The sequence below is a fragment of the Drosophila virilis genome, chromosome 4 (assembly GCF_030788295.1).
Source record: "Drosophila virilis strain 15010-1051.87 chromosome 4, Dvir_AGI_RSII-ME, whole genome shotgun sequence".
Classification (NCBI taxonomy): Eukaryota; Metazoa; Arthropoda; class Insecta; order Diptera; family Drosophilidae; genus Drosophila; species Drosophila virilis.
In genome coordinates this window covers 13,860,896-13,882,532 of record NC_091546.1, presented here as the reverse complement: position 1 = coordinate 13,882,532, position 21,637 = coordinate 13,860,896, and the positions used below count along the sequence as shown (strand labels likewise).

The 21,637-nt window shown below is 38.8% G+C and overlaps 1 protein-coding gene across 6 annotated transcripts in view; it reads left to right on the top strand.

Annotated features, from left to right (window-relative positions):
* Window positions 1-12,936: 12,936 nt before the first annotated feature.
* The window catches only part of fred (friend of echinoid), a 130,778-nt gene continuing 122,077 nt past the window's right edge, over window positions 12,937-21,637 (top strand). For 3 of the 6 annotated variants that reach the window (XM_032438189.2, XM_032438191.2, XM_015173326.3), the window contains exons 1-2: window positions 12,937-13,148; window positions 15,747-16,241. In XM_032438189.2, the coding sequence (XP_032294080.1) occupies window positions 16,214-16,241 (28 nt within the window). In that variant the 5' untranslated portion in view covers window positions 12,937-13,148; window positions 15,747-16,213. Of the gene's footprint in view, window positions 13,164-15,746; window positions 16,242-21,637 lie in introns of all 6 variants that reach the window. The other 3 variants (XM_070209301.1, XM_070209300.1, XM_070209299.1) reach the window with 3 other exon arrangements.

Below are 21,637 nucleotides of genomic sequence, written 5' to 3'. Positions count from 1 at the left end.
TTATTTAATATTGTGGTAAAATCATGAAGATTTTCTATTTAAAAGAAAAACAAACGATTTTATGACTTGATCTAAATGTAGTCTCCGAGCTATTTACAAGATATTTCTTGGCGTCTTTAATATAAGATTTTCTCAATATTTGTAATGAAATTCCTAATTATTTTTAAATGTTTCACTTTGGCAAAAAACCCGAAATGTAGTTTTCGACGATGACGAAATATATCATAGCCTAAAGTTTGCATAGGCGCACAGATTAAGAGTCTTTAATATGAGAGCATTGGCATCTAATAAAATTCCCCATGTGTATTAACACATATATTTTTCTATTTAAGTTTAAGTTCAAACATTTCTTTAATTTGAAATAATATTTGTCTTAGATCTGTCTTAATAATAATAAAGTATGCGCAATTCATTATTCCAACCATAATCAATATTGATTATTTTTATAACCGATTTAAAACCGTCTCTATTTACACTCCCCCTTCAGAGGCTGTTTGCTTTATCTCAATAATATTTGAAACACTCTCAACTATTAACACATTACTCTTTAGGATTGCTCTTGACAATTTGACGCGTAGCATGAATATTCCAAATATTTGCAAATCAATTAAGCCTTGCAACAAGAACAGCCACAAGGTGCAGCGGAGGCGCCACAAAAGTGCTTAAGAAGGTGGGGGAGGGGACGGTATGCTTTTGACTTTAAGTAAATGAAGTTTGCACTGGCAAAGGCAAAAGACAAGTAGTTGCAATATCGAGAGCTTGTTAATTACACAATATAAATACAAATTTATATATACGATAATTTTAATACCCTTACTGAGGGTTTTATAGTTTTTGCACGACATATTTAACGCATATCAGGGCATATTTTTGACCACTTAATATACTTATATACATATTTTTATTCGGTATTCACAGGCAGGTTTATATGGATGGGACTTTTTATCGGTCGAACATAAAGTTGTGCCATTAAAACTGTTCTAATGTCACAAGCTCGATATTTAGTTGACACCAAAAATATAGATAAAATATATCTGATCAATTCACTTTATCACCCAAGCTTTTTAACTTTGATTTTGTTTTCGGATATATCCAAGATATATCATAAAAACAGTTTCAAATAAGGATATTTAATTTTCGACGAGTTGAGTTCAGATCTTTTGTTTTCTTATATACCATATATGTTGATTATATTGTTAACACGAGCATTTTGAATGCGTTGAGTTATTTTTTGGCGTTTGCTAATTGAGTTGTTGTTTCAGTTTGTTTGGCTGTCAAGTGTGCGGTATACAGGGTATGGCATGCATAAGGGGTAGGAAAGAGGGCACTTGCATTTGCTTAAATTCGCAGCACTTGAGTGTCACTTTGATCAAAGGCTCGGGCTGCAGGGGCAGAGGTTTTGCATTGAAGGTGTGGAGGTGTATGTTACAAGCACTTCGACTTGGGCCTGACAGGCAAAAGTTAAACATGCACAAAGCGAGCGACTTGGCAAAGTTTTTAACTGGCTGGAAAGTAGGAAATGAATGCGAGTTGGAGGCTTATGCGGCATAACTCGTACATATTGCAAAATGTGTTAAGGATGGGCCTGGCTGCTACACATCAGCATGATAAGCAGCAGGAGGCGGAGCTGTGGGCGGGTGGGCAGCACGGGAGGCAAGCAGCTTGACAGCGCGTAGCCAATGTAATGATGCCGCTTGGCTTCGCACAGCTCCATTCCGCCCCCCCTACTCCTTCCCTGTTCGGGCCTCTCCTCTATGCCAGAGTTTGGCTTTTTTCGCATGCATATTTTAGGAAATGAATTGCAAGCCTGGCAAGATAAAGCGCCAGCGTCTCAGAATCGTGTGGAGCAGCGAATCGATAACTGTCAAAAAATAAGCCGGCGAGCAACACGCAAGACAGCCACCCAGCAGGGGATACCGGGCAGAGAGGGGGACTCAGAAGTCGCGAGGCGGCACACAATTTAAATATTTATGGAGCTGCGCAAGAGGCGCCACAGCACACGGCATAACCAAAAAACCGTAACCGTAAACCCAACCGAAAACCGAGTAACTAGTAGCAGTAGCAGTAGCAGCAGCAGCAGCAGCAGCAGGGGCATGCGGCGGGAGAGGGCTGTGAGAGGGGCTGCATTGGCAGCGCCAGAAAACGCATTTCCTGCACATGTCATGACATGAAGGCGTCGACTAAAATGCAACGCCAAAAGGCGAGCTACACAGAAGAAGAAGAGTTTGCTGGATTGGCAAAGGTACGTACTGGACGGGGCTGGGGAAGGGGTGTGGGGTGCGGTGGTGTAACGCTTGAGCGAAACCGCAGCGACTACAAGAGCTGCGTCTGTGTTTTTTTTTATTTTTTTATTTTTAGATTATTTTATAAAAAAAATTGTTGGGTAACATTTTTAAAAGCAGTTCCACAGTTTGATGGCATTTATGAATTATTGAAGCCTGTCAAAATGTAAAAGTTTGAGCACCGTTGGAAAAATATATAAATTAAAGATCAACCCAATGTGAGCTTCTGACAGTTATGATGACATATTGTATGCAACATAAAACTGTACGCCTATTCGGTAATAGGGTGCAAAAAAATAGAATGCAAACCGACTGTTAAATACCCTGCTGAGAGTATGAGAACAACTGTGACACTCAAACTGTGACTGTGTCTTTTCTACAATCGCAGGCTAGTTGGAGCCACTAGACACTGGAGGACTAGTTCGAATAGGAACAGACAGACGGACAGACGGAGGGTTGGACAAACAGACAGTGGCACATGGCTATATCAACTCGGCTGATGATGGTGATCGAGAATATATATACTTTATGGGATAATAGATGTCTTCTACTATGCATTGCACATTACTTGACAAAACTATAATATCATCTGCAAGGTTATAACATGAAATAAATAAATTATGACACTTTATCAAAACTAAATGGTCCTTGAAGTTAAATATGTGTATTAAATGGCATATTACAAGATATTTTCCCTACTGCCCCTTTCCTACAGCACTCCCGTCCACAACTCCATTGTGTGTATTTCTTACAATTGCCTTCTTTAGATTTTTTCATAATTGGTTTTCACTTATTTCGATAAACACACGAGTTGAGCGCAATTTAATAAAAGCAATTCACGCACGCCTGTCCAGGCGAAACTTTTGTCCTGTTTGTCCGGCCTAATGAAGCAGGACTTTGCCGTGGAGTGTGGGCTGATTTGCGGGTGGGCGTGGTCAGCGCCAAAGCAATGTCAAAACGTCAGCAAATATTTTGTAGCCATGTTGTGTAACATGGCTGGAAACGTCCCACGCCTCCACATGCAGCCAAGTGTAAAAGTGGCCCAAGAACTCGCACCCTCCACGCCTCTGTCAACCGCGCCCCCATCCACAGCAGAGCCTGGGCGGTTGGGCAGCGTCCACTCGAGTGTGCAATTAGGTGAAAATAAATGGTTTAACAAACGCCTCGAAGTATGCAATCATTTAAATTTCACTTCATTTGTCCTTTTCATGATTTCAGCGCGCAACTGTGCTCCCCCCCCCCGCAGCGCACACCTCCGTCGGCGCCTAGTTCCGCATTCCTAGACACCAAATTACAGAACCAAACAAAATTATTTTGATTTATATGCAAGGCAAGGACCTTCCATAGTCCTGGCCGGCCGCACCTGCTGACAGTGTCGTCGTCTTCTTGTTTTCCTTACGTTTTTCCTTTTATTTTTTTTATTTTTTTTTTACTTTTATTTCATTTCGCTTGTCGCCGCCTGTCAATAGATTTGGCCCAACTAAATGCTTTGATTCGCCCTGGACACGCCACCCAACCACTCAGCAACCGACCCATGCGTCCGCCCTGTTGGCTGTCAAGAAAACGCGCCGAAAACGAATTTGAAATGCAAATTTAATTTGAGACGCGACGTTGGCTTTCACCGCTTGGCTCGGGCCGATGTCTTGAGTCCGGGCTCCTCACATTAATTGCCCACATTCCTGTAGCCTACATTCAAGTCCTTGGTGGTGTCCTGGCGCGCGTTTTGCCTGTTAATTTTGCGCCAAATCAGCAACAACTTTGGGTTTTCCATTCGCATTTTCCATTTCGATTTGTGCCATGTGCATAAAATTTTACGCTGACTACCAAAAACTAACTGAAGTTAAGACGCGCACGAGTGTTGTGGGTGCGCGGTGGGGTTGGAAAAGGGGAAATTCAATGCTGAGTGTTTTTTGGCCTGATTGAAATGTTGGCATCTATTGCGAAAACTACTCGCAAGTTTATTGGCAAATTGATGAAGTGCTCGCTGCATGTGTGCGCCGCCCGCCAAAGGCTGAAAACAATTTCTAGTCGAGTTGCCTACACTTCAGTCAAAACCTAACCACCACACCTGCCCCCCGCCATCTCTCCTGACTACCTCTATGCTATATGCGTTGCATGCCGCCTGCAATTTGGCGGCGCTGATATGCAAATTAAGTTGTTGCGCTAAACGACGTGCCGGGAAACAGGTTCTGGGTTGTTACTGCTTACCCGTCCCGGTTCGCTTCCAAGTACTTCTTGCCGTCACCTAACCCCAGCTCATTTGTATTACAATTCGTCACAAACTGTGTACATGTGTGTGAATGTGTGTGTGTGTGTGTGTTAGTTTGTGCTCGAGCTTTCAAAAGTTTATGCGCTCTCGAAAATGCACTTAAATTTCATATGCGAGGTTTGTAAGAAAAAGATTTTCTTTCGAAAGGCAATTTATACCAGATTTAGCATACGATTTTAAGGAAAAATAAAATAAACAATTTTTGCGATTCCTTAATAATAATTAAAAAATAAAATTAATTTTAATATTGCAGTGTTTTGTAGACCCGGTTTTCACGTAAAATTTTGTTCCCTAATTAAATTCTACTTAATGTTTAATAATAAACTATATGAAAAATAACAATATTAATAATATATACTTATAATAAGGTTTTGTAGATTTCATGTCATTAAAAGCATTAGACAAGATGTAGGCAATTATTAATTGTTAGTCATAAGTAGTTTCTTTTCTTTTTGTATGAACTTTATGAATAACTGTATTTTGTATATTTAAACTAAATTAAAACTCAAATTTTTTCTATTAGGTCTTTAAAAATGCATTGGAAATCTAAAAAAGAAAGAAACTATGGAATAAAAATTCGTAAACTATGGTGATTGGCTGCTTTAGATATTTGTTGAAATGTTGTAAGACTTTTCACACGCGCCTCGCAAGTGGCATGATTTGTTGCATGTGCCTGTGCGATTCGTGGCAAGATTTATGGCACAGGAAAGTCGCGCGCCTGCATAAATTGGCTCGTAATCTGAGCCTAGAGAGAAACGAAAAGCGCGCACTTCATTAGCTCAATAATTTCACAATAAATTATGCAAAACAATTGACAAAGAGGCACAACTCAAACGAAGTTGTTTTTCAGTTTTCAGTTTGCCATTTGTTCATTTAGCATTTTCCAATTGCCTTTTTTTTTAGTCAAAGCGAAATGTTGCGACAAAACGCGCCGAAAGTGCGCTGTCAACGAGGCGTATACGCAATGTCGAAACGCACAAATCACAAATTGAAATCAGAAATCCGAAATCGCCAAATCAAAATCGAAATTGCAAAATACAATTGCCGAAATCGAAATGCATAACACAATTATGAGTACAAAAGCGTTACGATCTAGCCGTATTAGGGTGCGCAGTGCTGGGTGCAGGGTGCGGGTTGCGAGCCGGTATTGGATTGGGTTGGGGTTTCAGGGCTTCGGCTGTTCTGGTCAAATGTATTTTATTGGAGGAAGCGACCTTGTCAAATTATATGCTGAGCGGCGCTTAACGGCAACGGAAATGCGCATTATGGGATTTCGGCTTTGACCCGCCGCCGAATCACTCCGGAATTGGATGCTGAACGGATTTACGGGCCTGGCAATGTTAGTTAAAAGCTACATACCACCCATTATGATATATCATTTATGGAGGGCCGAGTGGTATTGGGCGAGCGAGAGAGCGAGAGAGAGTGTTTGTGGTTGGGAAAAAGCTGGACAATTGTCGTGGAGCGTTTGGTCTGCGTGTGGCTGCAATTTTAATTAAAATTTATTGATTTACAGCTGAATAAATGCGCATTGCAATTGCAATTGCAATCGCAATTGCACTTACATCAATGTCGTCCCGATTTTGTCGTACGATTTTGGCCATTTTCATTTCAGCCATCCCGCACAGTGCCAACCTCTGTATACCTTTTGATTCTGCATTCAATCCTTGTGGCCAGGCGATTTGGCTCAACAATTCAATAATCGTGTGGCAAGTGGTTTAGGACTCTGGTGGATGGGGGGGCTGCAGTGTGTGGTGCTTACAATAAATATTCTGTTACAGGCAAAAATTTAATATCCAAAAATACTATTTTGATTAAATATCAGAGGTTATTAAATCAAATTTAAAGTTCATTCATTAGAATATTTCACTAAATACCAAGACTTGCATATTATTTTAATTTGATATTTGAAAATATATATTTGGAATTTATTTATTAATAAATTCCAAATTATTATTGAACTTCTTGGCTCTAGCATATGTTTTAACATCAGCTTTAATTGTCTAAATCAAACACACCCATGTTTGAATAAAATCTTTTTCTGATTTTGTTTACACACAAATTAGGAGCCGCAAAAGATATTATTTAATTAATTTATTATTATTTGAATAACAAATATTTTTTTTTTCCAAATAATTGAATACGGTGTTGTTGTTTATTTTATCGAGTCGGTATGAATAAAAAACATTGCTAAATCAATTGTTTACTGTTTGCGTATAATTTTAATACGCTGTACATCAAGTGCAAAATGAGTATATTGGTGTTTGTCTGCCCGAAAATCTGTTCGCCTCACACTAAACTATTAAGAATCTTTACCTGAGCTATATTCTCGTGTTTATTTTCCTTAAACAGAGTATTTACATGCTCTGACCATGGCCATAAGATGGTAAATACATGCACAGTTTTAGAGTCTAGATGGAATTGAATATCATGTATCATATTCTCGATCTAAAGACATCCAAAGCAGCAACTCGCAATAATCTTACTGCTTTTTAAAATAGCATAGCACACTTTCATCGCCACTGTAAAACAGAGCATTGCGTCGCCAGATGCATCTGTTGCAACGATTCTATTTATTTTAGGCGAATTAGTTATTCAATTATTTTTTGGGCTTTTGTTTAGATTTTCGAGTTTAACATTTTCCACACCAAATTTAAACTTGCGTCGTGTTTTCTGTCTCATTTTTTAAAAAATATTAAGTGCTTTTTTGTTTTATTTCATTTTGACTAAAAATCTTGTATGAAAGCTTTAGAAATCTAATAAATCAAACCTAAGGTTAAACGGAACGTTCTTTCGCTTGCTTTCTATGCTGTCAACTGCACCCATTTTCACTGTATTTTATTATAATATATTTTTCTCCCTGTTTATTTTGAACTATACAACCAATGTTGTATACCAAGCATTTTGAATAGAATCTGCCCCTGAATCTGTCTCATGGCTGGTTTTCTCTTCTACCGATTCCGGTTGCCCGAGTTCTCAATCTCTGCTTTTGGTTTCAATAATGCATTTCCGCTTTTAATTAAAGTTTTAGTTGTAAAACATTTTTCAAAAAGTAGCTGCCAAAGTTACTTTTCGGTTGCTGCTGTTTTGCTTGGCTGCCCATCCCTTTCACTGCATTATGCCCATGGCAAAAAGGCTAGAAGGGTATATGGATTGTGTGTAAGCGTATGTAACAGGCGAATCGAAGCATTTGTATGTTTTCTGTGTCTATGAATAAAAGGAAGCTGAAATGTTTGTATGTATAACTTGCTGCTGGAAATAGGTAGGGTATCTCCGTATCGGGCACTCCCGATTAGAGCACTGTTACTTGTTTTTTGCTGCACTTCCCTAACCCCGCACGCTTCAATGTCATTAACAGGTGAAAGTTTTCAGCAGCCAGTATAACACACAGATGCATACAAACAGTACGCACCCACACACACACACACACACACACACACACACACTCACAGGCACACCAATACACACTTATCATTCGTGTAGCTTAGCAAGCAGATGAACAATTGTAATTGCGGTCCATTTGACAGTTTTCATTTAGTTTTTGGATTTTTGTTGCATTGTCTTCAGCTGACAGGAAGCGGATGCCGGTGCTGTTGTGGGGGCAGCTGCTGCCGCGGCAGCTGCTGTGTGCATTATTAACGGCAACAAAGTGTTAAGAAGTGCATTAAGTCAAATGTTAACTGCCCCGGCCAGAGCTATTCACAAGTCCAAAAAACTTAAAACTACAAAACTTGCGGCTGTAAATCAGCGCAAAAAGAAAATGTTAAGCGAAAACATTTTTGCTATCTACCTGCAGGCGTTGGGGCGTCGAGGGGGCGTCGAGGGGATGCAGGATCAGTTCGTAACATCTGGTGCTGATTTTTAAGGCTGCGCTCGAGGAGAGATTCGCGACTTAATTACAATAAAATATTTAAGGCCACAAACTCTTTTTGCCAGCTGTTTATGGGCCGAAACATTGCTTTTTACGATCCGGCACACATGTCGAAACGTAATTTGATAGTTATGGCCGCAACAAGCCCTCCCACCCTACTCCCCTAGTGGGGTGTGGGCATGGCCCGCCCCTAATTGTGACAGCCAACAATGTGTGTGTGCGAGAGGCCGCCGCGTTCTCAAAGTTTTAACCAAGACGCATGAATATTTAGTTGCGTAATGTGCCACGCCCACCCGCCCAACAAGCCACCGTCGCGTTTCTCTTTATTAACCAGGCCCTGCCCCATAGACGATTCATCTTTAATTTGTGCCAAACAAGCCAAACAAAACAAAACACAAGCAGAAGAAAAGAAAATGCTAATTTTATTGACACGCCCCTCCGAAAATTCTGAAGGAGCACAACGCGGAAATTGAAGAAAGGTAAGCGGTTAGCGGGTGTGTATGGGCTGGGGGAGACGGGGGCTGTGGGCTGTGTGTGGTGGTGGGGCATTTGATGGAGGTTTTAAGTTACGGTAGCTGGCTGGCAAGTCATTAACACATTTGAGACCCAGTAAATGTATAAATACATATATATATATATTATACAACAACCACGCCCACATCCTGTGCCTAATTAACACATTTTGAATTGTGAATTTTGAAATGCGACAACAACAACAACAACAATAACAGGAATAAACTTTGGGAGAAAATGTTATGCAAAGAGCATTTAGTGTTAAGTAAAACAACTGGGAACAACAAACTGCGTTAATTGTTGTAGAGAATTCGCAATACCCTAACAAAATTTTAGAAATTGTTGCAGATATCGTTCTATGTAAGATGGATTTATCACAGTAAAGATTTATTTGAAGACTTACCCCTTACTTGCTTTTAGATGCACAGAGAATATCGAAATGATATATTGTCAACAGCGTGAAATCTAGAGAAAAAATTAATTATGTTATACAGATGTACAAAACAAATATACAATCTATACAAATTGAACAATAGAGTTAGAAATTTTATGTTCCAATCACTGTATAATATAATATAATACAAAATATGTATCTTCAAAATTTTCAAAATAAGTAGATCATTTTAATTTGTGGGTTTGGAATTCAATTTCGCCTCAGGACATTTAGAAGTAAATTGTATGATTGTATGTTTTTGGCTTGATCGTCGTTAAGATATTCCTAATAATATTCTTTCTATTAAAATATATATTATATATAATACAAACAATACATTTATCTAAAAAGAAAACATAAAAATGAAAAAGTGCATTTTAAAATACTTTAATTTTTAAAATAACATAAGAATGTCGCCTTAATCGGCATAATATATTATATTACCCATTTATTTCTTAAACAAAAAGGCTTTTACCTTTAAGAACTCTTGTAAAAGTCTTAAAAATAATATAAATAGCTAGAGAACTTGCGCTTTAAACAATCGAACATAATTCTTATTGACATTTCGCAAGTGGCATATAAATTACGAAACGTCTTTACATAAACCACGATAAAAATCGGTTAATATCCGTTGCCACAAGGGTAAAACAATCTGTTACCGTATCGATTGCAGCTGCCGCTGCTGCGAGTCCTGGCACAGCTTGGACCCTTTTCTTGGGAGAGCAGCGGAGAAGGTCTGCGGTGTGGCTTATGGGGCTATTGTGTCTGAAGGGGGCGCAACCTTGAAGGTGTTGAAATAACATATTTTGTTTAGGCCGCGTTTTGTCAAGAATATGAGCGTGGCATTTGTTAAGCACCAAATGAAATTAATGTTGAGCATTTTGCGACCTTAAGAATTGCCACACTTTGCATGAAAATTTAATCAAATTTGATGTTTCTAAAACATCATCAATATCATTAAAAAAATGCGCACCCAGAGTAAACAGTTTGGGGGTTGGGTATATGAAGACCAGCTGGGTAGATAGTTTGTTACGGCAGCACGCTGCTGGGTACAGGGTATCTGTCAGTTGGACTCACTCGAATGCCAGACTCTCACTTGCGTTATAAATATTCTTTATTCTTTCAGCATATTTGGCGATATTTTTTTGATTTTTGTTTTCCTTGGCTAAAGCAGACCAAAAAGTGTTGGAAAGATATTTTATTTTACAGCTTTCTCGTCATCAAAGTTCAAACTGCCTGTCGTTATATTTGCCTTGCCCCTTTCCGCCGTCTCCAGCGAAGACAACCAACCTTTTTATTTAAATCGAAAAAAGTTTCTTTCTCAACCAATGCCGACCGCCCCTCTCCCCTGCGCCTGGCTTTTAGCTGCCGTGTATTTTATGACTAGTTGTAATACCAAGTGTCTGGAAACTGAGGCGCAGTGAAAGTATCTCAGACTCACTTCAGAATGGCCAAAGTCATGAGTTTGTCAGTTGTAATACAGGCTAACTGAGCGACTGAGAGAGGGTGAGTGGAAACAGGGGGCGCAGTGGGCGTGGGCTATAGCAAATAAAATGGCACAGCTACAGTGAAAATACCTAAACAAACAACATGCCTGGGCAATTTCCATAGAATTTTCAATTTTAAATGCATTTGAGTGACATTGCAGCTGGGTTTCCAGAGAAACAATACTTAAATAAATATACATATAAATATGGTATTCCATGCGTGATTGTGAAACGGACATTTTATTTTATTAAAAATTTGCTTTGATTTCTATTTTCTCGGAAAATAATCAATTTGGAATATTAGAGTTGAATACTGGATACACGTGCTCTGAGTCTTTTACTTGACATGTGCAAATATGCACAATTCAAAACTTTGTTCTTTCTTCTTTATTGCAAGCCAAGTTAAAATTATATATAATTTTTACAAAGTGCGCAAATTCTAGACAAATTAAATTCCCAACCTTAAGTGTGTACACATATATATATACTGCTTTTTATTAACTTATGTATCATTTTAATCTGATATACTGATATATAAATATTTTATGCAATATTTTTAATGAATCACTATATGGAAGACTGCTAAAAAAAAAGATAAGAAACTTTAGACAGAATAACGACTAGAATATTTCAAAACTAGTTTTCAGCTGTAGAGCCTAACTCAAATTTATGTTCAAGAGTCTTGACTGTACTGTCACACACACTCAAACACGTCACAACATGCTGCTCGTTTTTATGACAACTCAATTTCAAAATATACTTTAGTTTGTCAGCAGCAATCGCTGCTCCCCCCCAAGCAGATGTCAGCTCACACCTCCCTCAACCTCACCTACCTCAGCTGCACAGCACCTAGAGCAATCCATGACCTGATCTATAACCGGACCGAGCTCTTGTTGTTGAAGCACACAAAACGCATAAATTTATGTCAAGACTTGTAAAATAAAATAAAAAGCAAACAAATTTATTTGGACTTTTTAACAACTTTTGCGTACATGCGTAGCTGTATCTGTAGCTGTGGCAAGTGTATCTGTATCTGTTAGTGTGTGTCTATCTTTATGTGAGGTGTCGCCAGTGCAAAGCTTGCCACACAGCTTGCAAATTTATATTTTATGTGCACATGCTGAGCCGACAGAAGGGAGGGGGTGCGAGTAACACATGTCTCCGACGGTTGTTGCGGATGGGTTAACCCTTTGGGGCTTGTCTTGGGCGCGGCAGCAGACCCTTTTGACCACTTTCCCTGATTGCAGCTGGCAAAAGATAACTTGCAGCTCATCTTGAGCCTAGCTGCTAAGCGTGGCACTTAAAAAAGCCCGCTCTCGTGGCGTGGTGTGCAACCATTTAGCACCACCCAAAAGTTGACAACAACAATTTCGAGTGGCATTTTAGTTAAGTGGCAATTGGTGTAAGTGCGGGCAGAGTTTAAATTCTACAGCTGAGCGCCAACTGTTGCGCGTTTGTTGACAAAGGCTGGCTAAATTCATTGGCAACATGTTGCCAACAGAGAGCGGAACGAAATGGCAATGAAACAGGCGCGCTCTTAAATACAATGCTCGGCAATGTTCGCTTTTAACGAGCGCCAAACGAGCGTGTGCGAACTGTTATTCGTTTTGTTGCGTGACCCATAAAAATGGCAACAAGCCAAAAAGTAGGCAACATGTGAGCAGTTGAGGGGAAGATGCAACGAAGACGATACCAAGAAAATGCAATTTAGATAAATAGAGAATAAAACGGGGTATTTGAGAGCTTAACTACTTAATCGACCATATTACTTAAGTGCAAACACTTCTATTGAAAGAATGTTTCAGTATATCCCATCTGAAACTAACCTAACACAACAAACAACAGTTGGCAACATTTGAGAGGGCAACAATGTTGCCAAGCTCTAAACGCTCTCTTTTGCCTCACAAGGCGCAGGCCCCTGGCCAGCCAGACGCGCACTTCGTGAGCGCACTTCGTGAGCGCACTTCGTGTTGCCTCGTGTTGTCTCAAGCCGAAGCCGAAGTATATGTCGCTCGTCTGCGGCTTTGGCTTCGTTTTTAAAGCTATAACAAAACTCAAATTGTGTTAGTTGGTAAGAAGCATTCGTCGGCAACGGGCGGCAAAGCGGATGCAATAAGCCGAAGTTTTCTAGTCTCACATCGTGTGTGGCTCTGTTGCTGTATATGTGTGTGGGTGTTGCAAGCGCGCGCGTGTGTTGCAAGTGTCGTCGGTGTGTTTAGAGCTAATGAAAAGCCGTTGCCTACTTTCTGGCAGGGCTGGGCCAAGCTTTGCTGGCGGTTAGCGCATTGCTCATGTGCGTTGTAATTATGTAAATTGCTTTTGCTTGAGTGTCTGCTGCAATCAGCAGCGGCAGTCGCCAGTTGCCAGCCGGCAGCTGCAGCTGCAGCTCAGTGACAAATGGACAGAAAGCTGTGTGTGGCAGCTGCAGTGTGGCACTCAAGTGCAACTGTTGCCAGAAAACTGGCCGACCTTGTCGACATGCCGCATGCATATTCATGCCGGGCAGCCCGCAGATCTGCAACCCCCCCCACAACCTCCACCAACAACAACAATCACAGAAAGTGGGCCAACTGCAGCAGCAACAGCGGCAACAACAAACATTTTAGCTCAATTTAAGGCTGAAGTTTTGATGCTCCAGTTTTACCTGGGCGATGTGCCAGGACAAACGCTTCTCCTGCAGCTCCTGCGTCCGTTTGGCCCATCTGTCAAATCCTTATAATTTCTTCTGAATTTCTTTCATTCTGTTGTTTCCTTTTTGCTGGCCAACTTGTTGTCCTTGACGGCATCAGCATCAGCAGCAACAGCAACAGCAGCAGTCGCCCGCTCGCTCGTCGCGCATATAAAACCCAAATAAATTCATTTTTATTATTCCACTGTGACAGCTGATTTTCGTCTGTCTTTTAGCACAAATAATGTGGCCAGGACATTGCATTTTTTATGGCTTTTTGTATTGTCCTGCGGCTACCTGCAGCCGTTGACCTACTCGCAATTGTTCCGCTTTACGTAGCATACTTTTTTGGCGCGCTTCGCTTTATAAAATATTGCGGAAACTTAGTTTAGTGCAATTCAAGTTTTAGATAGAGCTGGGTAAATTTGTATATTAAAAGATTTTCAAAGTTCCGAAAAGTTTATCTACGAAATTTAGTTCTAGCTGAAAGTCTTAAAGTAGTTCTTGTGTTGCATAAATATAATTTATTATAAATAAAATTAAATACAATATATTTTCTAAATTATTGTCAAAACCCATTGCGAATGAATTCGGCTTGAATTACTTGAAATATTTCTGTGTAATGGGCTTTTTGAAACTATGACGACTTTTCAATTTGTAAAATATTTAAAAAGCTGTCTCGAGGTCCGAATGCTATATATATATTTTAGACTCAAAAACTTTACAAATATTATTGTTCAATTGGGGAAAACTTATTTCAACAGATTGCCGCAATTTTATAAAATATCAGAAAAAAAACCAACTTAAATAAATTAGGCTTATTCTGCGTAATTTAGTATTTAATTCATAAAGTTTGCTTAATGCTCAAGGCTTCTGAGTTTTTACAAATGTGCTTATAAAAAATTAAGTGATTTTTAGCTGTTTCTTTATAAGTTTTCGAAAAAAAAAACATGCTAGTAAAAAACAACATTTAATTTTTCTGCTAATATCATTACTAGCCTGAAATTCTTTCCATGAATATACAAATTTAAATAAAAAATAAAAACGTTCAGAAATATAAAAGCAAAGATTAAAGATTGTGCTGAGTGCTGAGCAGACGAATATTTTCTCAAACTTCATTTGAACTTAAGCTTGCAAATTAATTTTTTATTTAATATAAATATATTTTTAATGTGAATATATCGGTAGGGTTCTTAACACCCGTTTTGATATTCTCAGTTTAAATTTGCATTCGAAGATTTTTAAATATTTTAAAAATTACTTTAAAAATCCGAATTGAAAGACTCGCAACGGCTCCTCTCCTGATTAAGCTGCTAAGCTTTAAGTTTTCGCAATTTTTATTTGCAATAAAATACTTGAAAAATTTTTATAAAACACAACATTAATGAATGCCTGACCGCCTTAAAGTATGCATAGCGAATAGGCATGCATTTAGTCACAAATTGCTCAGATTTATTTGAAGACTCTGAATGAAATTTAAATGTATAAGAAACGACATACAACGACAAACAAAAAGAAAAAGAAAAAAGAAAGAAAAGGCCAGGTGTTATTTTGCGACCAAATTGCGACTCAAATGGTATTTAATTCTTTTGTTTGGCCCAGAAAAGCAAGCTTTGAACAAATGCTGTTCTAATTGCTGAGTCAAAAGGTTTGGCTTACTGGCCCTTTAGCCATCGTCTAATAAGTTCACAGCACGCAAACAATTTTAGAGCTAGCCAACAGTTCAGAGAGGTTACGAGAGGGGCACAGGAAGAGCGTGAGAGAGAGAGAGAGAGAGGGGAGGTATTCCGGGGTACAAGCCTGTAAACATGAATAAGACATTAGGCAACAGTTAACATGTGTAGGAGTCAGAGGCCTGCGTCCATTTGCTGGCACACAAGATTGCAAACTCTCTCACACACACACACACACACTTACAGAGATTAGCACAAGAGTGTGTGTGTACAGACACAAATAATGATTATTAACAAAATATGTTAATTTAATGTCTAGGCGTATCTAGAATTATATATCACTAGATGGCCGGCCGTCTGTGTCTGCGCAGCTTGGAGCTCAAATTGAAATATCTCAGTCTTTAAATATTCATTGCCTACGAGTGGGCTTGGACTTTTTTGGTGGAGGGCGTGGCCGGGGGAGGGGGCATAGGTGTGTTGGACCGCCTGTGCAAAGTGTGTTGCACACCTTGGCCCAACGGATTTTAATCATTTTAATTGAAACACTCAGGCAAAGCAATTTAAAACTGTCTTCAAGAGCAAAACTTTAACTAAGAAAATAAATAAAACGAAACAAATCATATAATGCTATAACTTTATTTGGAGAAACAAATGTGAAAATGTGTGCTAAAAAATGTCAGACAACAACAACGACAACAATGTGCTGCCCGGCGGCATAAAAATGCATTTGCGTTTTAAACATTAAAATGCCATTTGCCAGCGCTTGTCAAACTGTGCCCAAGTCGGATTAATAAATTGCGTAAATAGCAAATTGAAAAAGTGCGCGCAGCAGTTGCCGCTCTGAATCATTACAGACAACAACAATAACTGAACAAAAATAACAACAACAAGCAAGCCGCAAAACAACAACAATTCGCAATAAAGTAAAAATAAGTGAAGAAGTAAACCAAACAGCAGCAAAAGCCACAATAACAACAACAACAACAACAAAAGCAACAGCAACAACAAAGAGCAAACATGACAACCATAAAGCTGCTCATTATCGGTAAGTTTTATCTCACAATTAAACAGCAGCAGCAGCAGCAGCAGCAGCATCAGCAACAGCAGCCGCTCGAATTGCATTAACAGCAACAGCAGCTGCTGCGGCATCTGCAACGTGGGTAGCAGCATTTTTTCAATACACTGTGCGCACTTTGAAAAAGGGAATATGGGTTTAATCCTGTGAACAAATCCAAATCCCCTTTTCATCAATTCCAGTGCACAAATCGCTCAACATATATTCAATACTCTGTTCGCATTTTGGAAAAGGGTCAAACTACTCAACTACTATTTTGAAGAAGAGTATAGACGACTGGTCCAGAGAATATACTCAAAAGCTTCTTACTCAACTCCAGTACACAATTTGCTCGAAATTTTCAAATACACTGTTCGCATTTTGATAAAGGGAATGTGAATAATATCATGACATATTTTTACTCAATTCGATACACTGTCTGGAATTCGTCATAAAATTTATATTTAAAGAAAATGTTATCGTATTTTTGTTTTGTTTTTTCAAACCAGCTTTAAATACAGAGTATGTTGTTACCGTTAATACCCGCTAGCAGCGTTCCTTAATTTGTTGTTATTGAACTTTTTTCTGTTTGACATAACAAGTTTTGCCGCGAGCTCCACTTTGTAAGTTCTATGTCAAACACGCACGAGCATTTTAATTTAATGTGAGTTTCTCGAAGAGTCCGCTAAATACTTTTTTCGAATCTTGTTTTGGAAATTAGGTGGATTAAGAGCTGACAGCAGTAGATATATAACTGCGCGGCAAAGTACTTATTATTAACTTTTAAAAATTCTTAAACCGAATTTGAAAATATTGTTTAAAATTAGCTATTTATATAAATCAGCGGCTTAAGCTATTATTTTGGTTTTTAATAGCCTAAAAGTAAAATAAAATAAATATAATAAATTGAACAACGAATAATCTGAATAAGTAAGTTTAATAATCGAATAAATATTGATTTAAATCAAACTTTTGAAAGTTAAAAAAAAAAATCTGATTAATTATATTTCAAATGAAAAGGGCCTCGAACAAACACCTGACTTTTTAGAAGTGAAGAACCAGGTTCATGTGCGAAAACTTAGGATGAGAATTGAGGTCAAGCTGTTAACCAAAATACCGAAAATGTTTGTTCAGTTCGCAGGACTATATTTAACTATAATATTCGAATAATATTAAATATATTAACAATCAAATAATATCCGAAAATAGAAAAACATACTTAGTACTAGAAGTACTTATCATGTAATAAGTATATTTTTTATTATTTTTATTATTTATTTCCTGAAAATATTAAAACTATTTTGATTAGATTATTCTGAAACTTTTGCTTTTTTCTCTCATGGTCAGCTTTAGATTAAGATTATAGCTAAGCTATTTAATATTACTATAGTAAGAAATTCATTTTCTATAGACAATTTTTTAAGAGTAAATAGAGGAAAGTATAAATATAAATATTCCTTTAATATTTATTTCGTCACATTTTCAAGAAACTCATTATCACGCTTTCAGAGAGGGCGACTTCTCACTCTGTTATTTAACTTTAACGATTATAAAGTTTAAACATCTGCCAGTGCTTAAAGCCATTGTAGCTGTACAGATTGCACTTGACTGTGTGTGTGTGTGAGCTTTTCTTTTTCCAGCTCCTTGCGTCGGGTTTTCATTTTATGCGCGCTTTGGGAAATTTCCCAATGCCACAGAGTCGGGGCTGTGTTTGCGCGCGTGGGTTCGCGTTGCCGCTTCCAAGCCCAGTATTTTGGGGCAACTCTCTTTATGCGTGTATGTGTGTGTGTGTGTGCTGCTGCCAACGTACCGGGCATGACCATAAACAAGACATGTCGTCCACTCGACAACGATGCCACTCATCATCATAACCTCAGGCCCTGCTCCGCTGCCACTGCCCATTGCCAGCTCCCAATTTCCCAACCGCCCATTTCCCTTCATCTTGAGCCGGCCAGCCGGTTCAAAGCCCAGAACTCAACGCCGCAAAATTTGTTAACAATTCATTTCCGCGCTTTGGGCTTCATAAATTGCTTTTATTAGCAGGCACAATAACAACAACAACAAAACCGGAATTATATTCCAACTTTTTCTTTTTTTTTTTTTTTTGGGTAATAATACACTTGAACTTTTGCATAGCAAATAAAAAGCGTTAAAATGCGTGCGGTGGCACAGTGAGAAAGAGAGAGAGAGAGAGAGAGAGAGAGAGCGTGAGAGAGGTGTGGGGCAAGGCCAAAAGGGCGGGGGTTGCTGTCTGAAAATCAAATTAAAAGAGACGCCAGTTGGTGGCGCCCTTTGCCCTCGAGGCAGTGACAAGTTGTGAATGTGGGAACGAGGACCAACGAGCTGGACGTGAATGCCGACATGGGCATGGACTGGACTGGACTGTGCAAGTTGTTGACAGGCACGCAGGCAATAAAATTCAATATTTCATTAAAACGCACGTTACGCATACGCAGCGTATGTCCCCTCCCCACTTCCCATTCCACGACACCAAAACAAAAACGTAACGCAAACCGCAACTGCGTGTTGTTGCCTTTTATCACACGCAGCGTCAACTGGCCAACGCTCAAATCCGATTTCGTGTTATTAGCGCCAGACCTGAGAGTCAACTCGCCGCCCTCTACCGCACCCACAAATCCACACACACACACACGACACGGTACTGACCAAATGCGGAGTCGGCGTCCAGCCAAAGTCCTGCTGCTGCTGCTGCTGCTGCCACCAGAGTTGTTGTCCTTCTCATCGAAATTGAGTCGTTTGTCGTGCGTTGTTTGGCTGCCCGCCGGGTTGATAGGTTGGCGGGTTCATGGTTTGGTGCGTTGGAGGGTTGCCGGGTTGGCGGGTTGGGCGGCTGCGACGCTGACAGATTATTTGCCTTATTATTCATAAGGACTTGGTCGACTAGGGTCGGCCACTCAGTGGCAGTTATTCATTACATTCACCAGTCGAATAGATTGTTGAGAAAAAAAAAAGGTATATTGAGTGCTTGAAAAGGTTTGCGACTGATTTAAATAAGTTAACTCGTTCGTAACTCAATTAGAGTGCATATTGCTGAAAGCTAAAACCACATGAAAATCAACAACAAGTCCGATAAAACTTTATAAACTTGCAAAAATGTTTGTCAAAATCGAATTATATAAATGGAATAAATGCATAGGGAGAGGGAAAAACACAAGTTGCTTATTTTTTGAAACAGCTTCATGACAGTTGCCTCGATTTGAAAGCGCTTTAAAAGATTCAGCAAAACTCAATCAATATTTGAAAGTGTTTATTTAAACCAATTTATGAATTTAAACATGTCATAGATTATAATACAAAAAAAAAATTAATAAAGAATGTTTATTTTAATAAATTATTGTATATATAATTAAATGCTATTTAAAAATATTTAAAAAATGCATATTATAAAATCTATTATAGGCTTTTTTCAAACTACACTGATACTGTTTTCCAGGTTTTCGATTTTTTTTTTTCGATTTAATTTTCAGCCAAATTAAGAAATAATAAATAAACTTAAAACTAATAGAAAATAGCTTCAATAAAGCTTTGGAATTCCTCGAAATTGATTTAATCCTTTTTCTATGATTACCCAAGCTCCTTAATTAAAGCAAGCATAAAAACTGTACCCATAATTATTTGTTGCTTTCTGTTATGAATTTATCAGACCAGCATAAATACATAATAGATAAATAAATGTAATGAAATCCAATTTTACTTAAGTCGAGTTAAATGATCCATTTGCAGGCCGATTAAAAGGTTTTTTTAAAGCCTGCCATTATCAATATTTATGAGCTGTAAAAAACATTTAGCTGCCGCACTCTCGTTGACTTTGGCCTCTTTAACGATTTGAATTACAATTTGATGTTTTATAGAATTTTCGTTATCTGAAATTGTATTTTACAGGGCACTTGTTTAGTCACGAAAACACTTGGCGCTGTTTCTCTGTATAAGTGTGTGTGTGTGTGCGTAATGTAGCTGCTCATTTGGATTTATTAATTGCGCTCTGGCATTGTGCGTAGCAAGTAAATTAATTAGCAAATACTTGCCTTAATAATCATTTTAATGGAATTTGTAATTTAATGCGCCTAACGAGAGTTTTATGTGTGATTACGGCCACCGCTTTACTTGATCCCCCCACCAAAGAGCCAACTACCCAATTGGCCTGAGACTCCACGACTCCGCTATTGATTTTCTGTGTCTGCAAGTCAACTGAGCCACAACCAAAGCCCGCAGCAGCAGCAGTAGCAGTAGCAGAAACCAAACCAGAACCAGAAACAAACCACAATTTATTTAAGCGGCTTTAAATATTTCAACATGCCAAGTTGGCAAGTGAGCCGATGACGAGGTTTCCAGTCATCGATGGTGGTTTCGCTTGGGTGTGTATAGGTATTTTGTTAGCCGGGGGGAGGGGCTAGTCGACTCTCGGCACTCAGTTCTCAATTCCAAGTTCTCAGTTTCGGTCAGTTGGGTCACTCAACTTTCTGCCCAGCTGGGACAGTCAATCACTTAATAAAACTTTTATGGCATGCCATTAATTGATGGCGCTAAATTCTCAGCGCAATAAAACACAAAAGCAGTTCAAGTGGGCACTGTTAGGGTATTGGCATATAATTGGAATAATTTTGCTGCGTGCGGTGAGTTTTGTGTTTTGTGTTTGTTTTTTATTTACGATTGCAGTGTGATATGCTAAATAGCCAGAAAGTTGCCCATAAATTTTAAAGCTTTCAATTATCGGGACGATAAGCTGAGTGTTGCACAAATCCTGAAACTGAATCTTCAATTGACGAACAGAAATACAAACAAGCCTACACACATACAGAAACTAGTGAAAAGTTTTCACAGCTCGAGCACTGAAATATTTTCCAGTAGCTTGCACAACCAGAAAAGCAGCACATGGTGTGTGTGTGTGTGTGTGTGTGTGTGTGTGTGTTGCAGCTTAGCAGCTGCAAACTAAACATACGTAAAATTTGCTTTAAATTAAATGCATAAATTTTGCAAGAGCAACAAACGCAGCGAATCGAAACGGAATCATGTGATGATACGAGTCCTGGCAGCCGGATGGATGCAAGTGTTTAAAAGACTTGACATGGGAAATCATATATAACAGCAAAAGCAACGGCGAGTGTGTGTGCGTCTCTCTGTGTGTGTGCGTATGCGTGTGTATGTTATCTTTTAATTAAACATAAATGTGAGTTGCCTGCCAAGTGATTTTTGGGCGCACAACAATAATAACAACCACAACAACATGCGTGTTGTGTGTGCAACATATTTGAGAAGCTGAGGAACATGTGAAGTAAAATCGAGTGAAATTTTATAAATATTCCAAAACTATCGTACTCAATAAAGTGCTATATAGCATTTAAATTAATGTTATTTAATATTGTTAT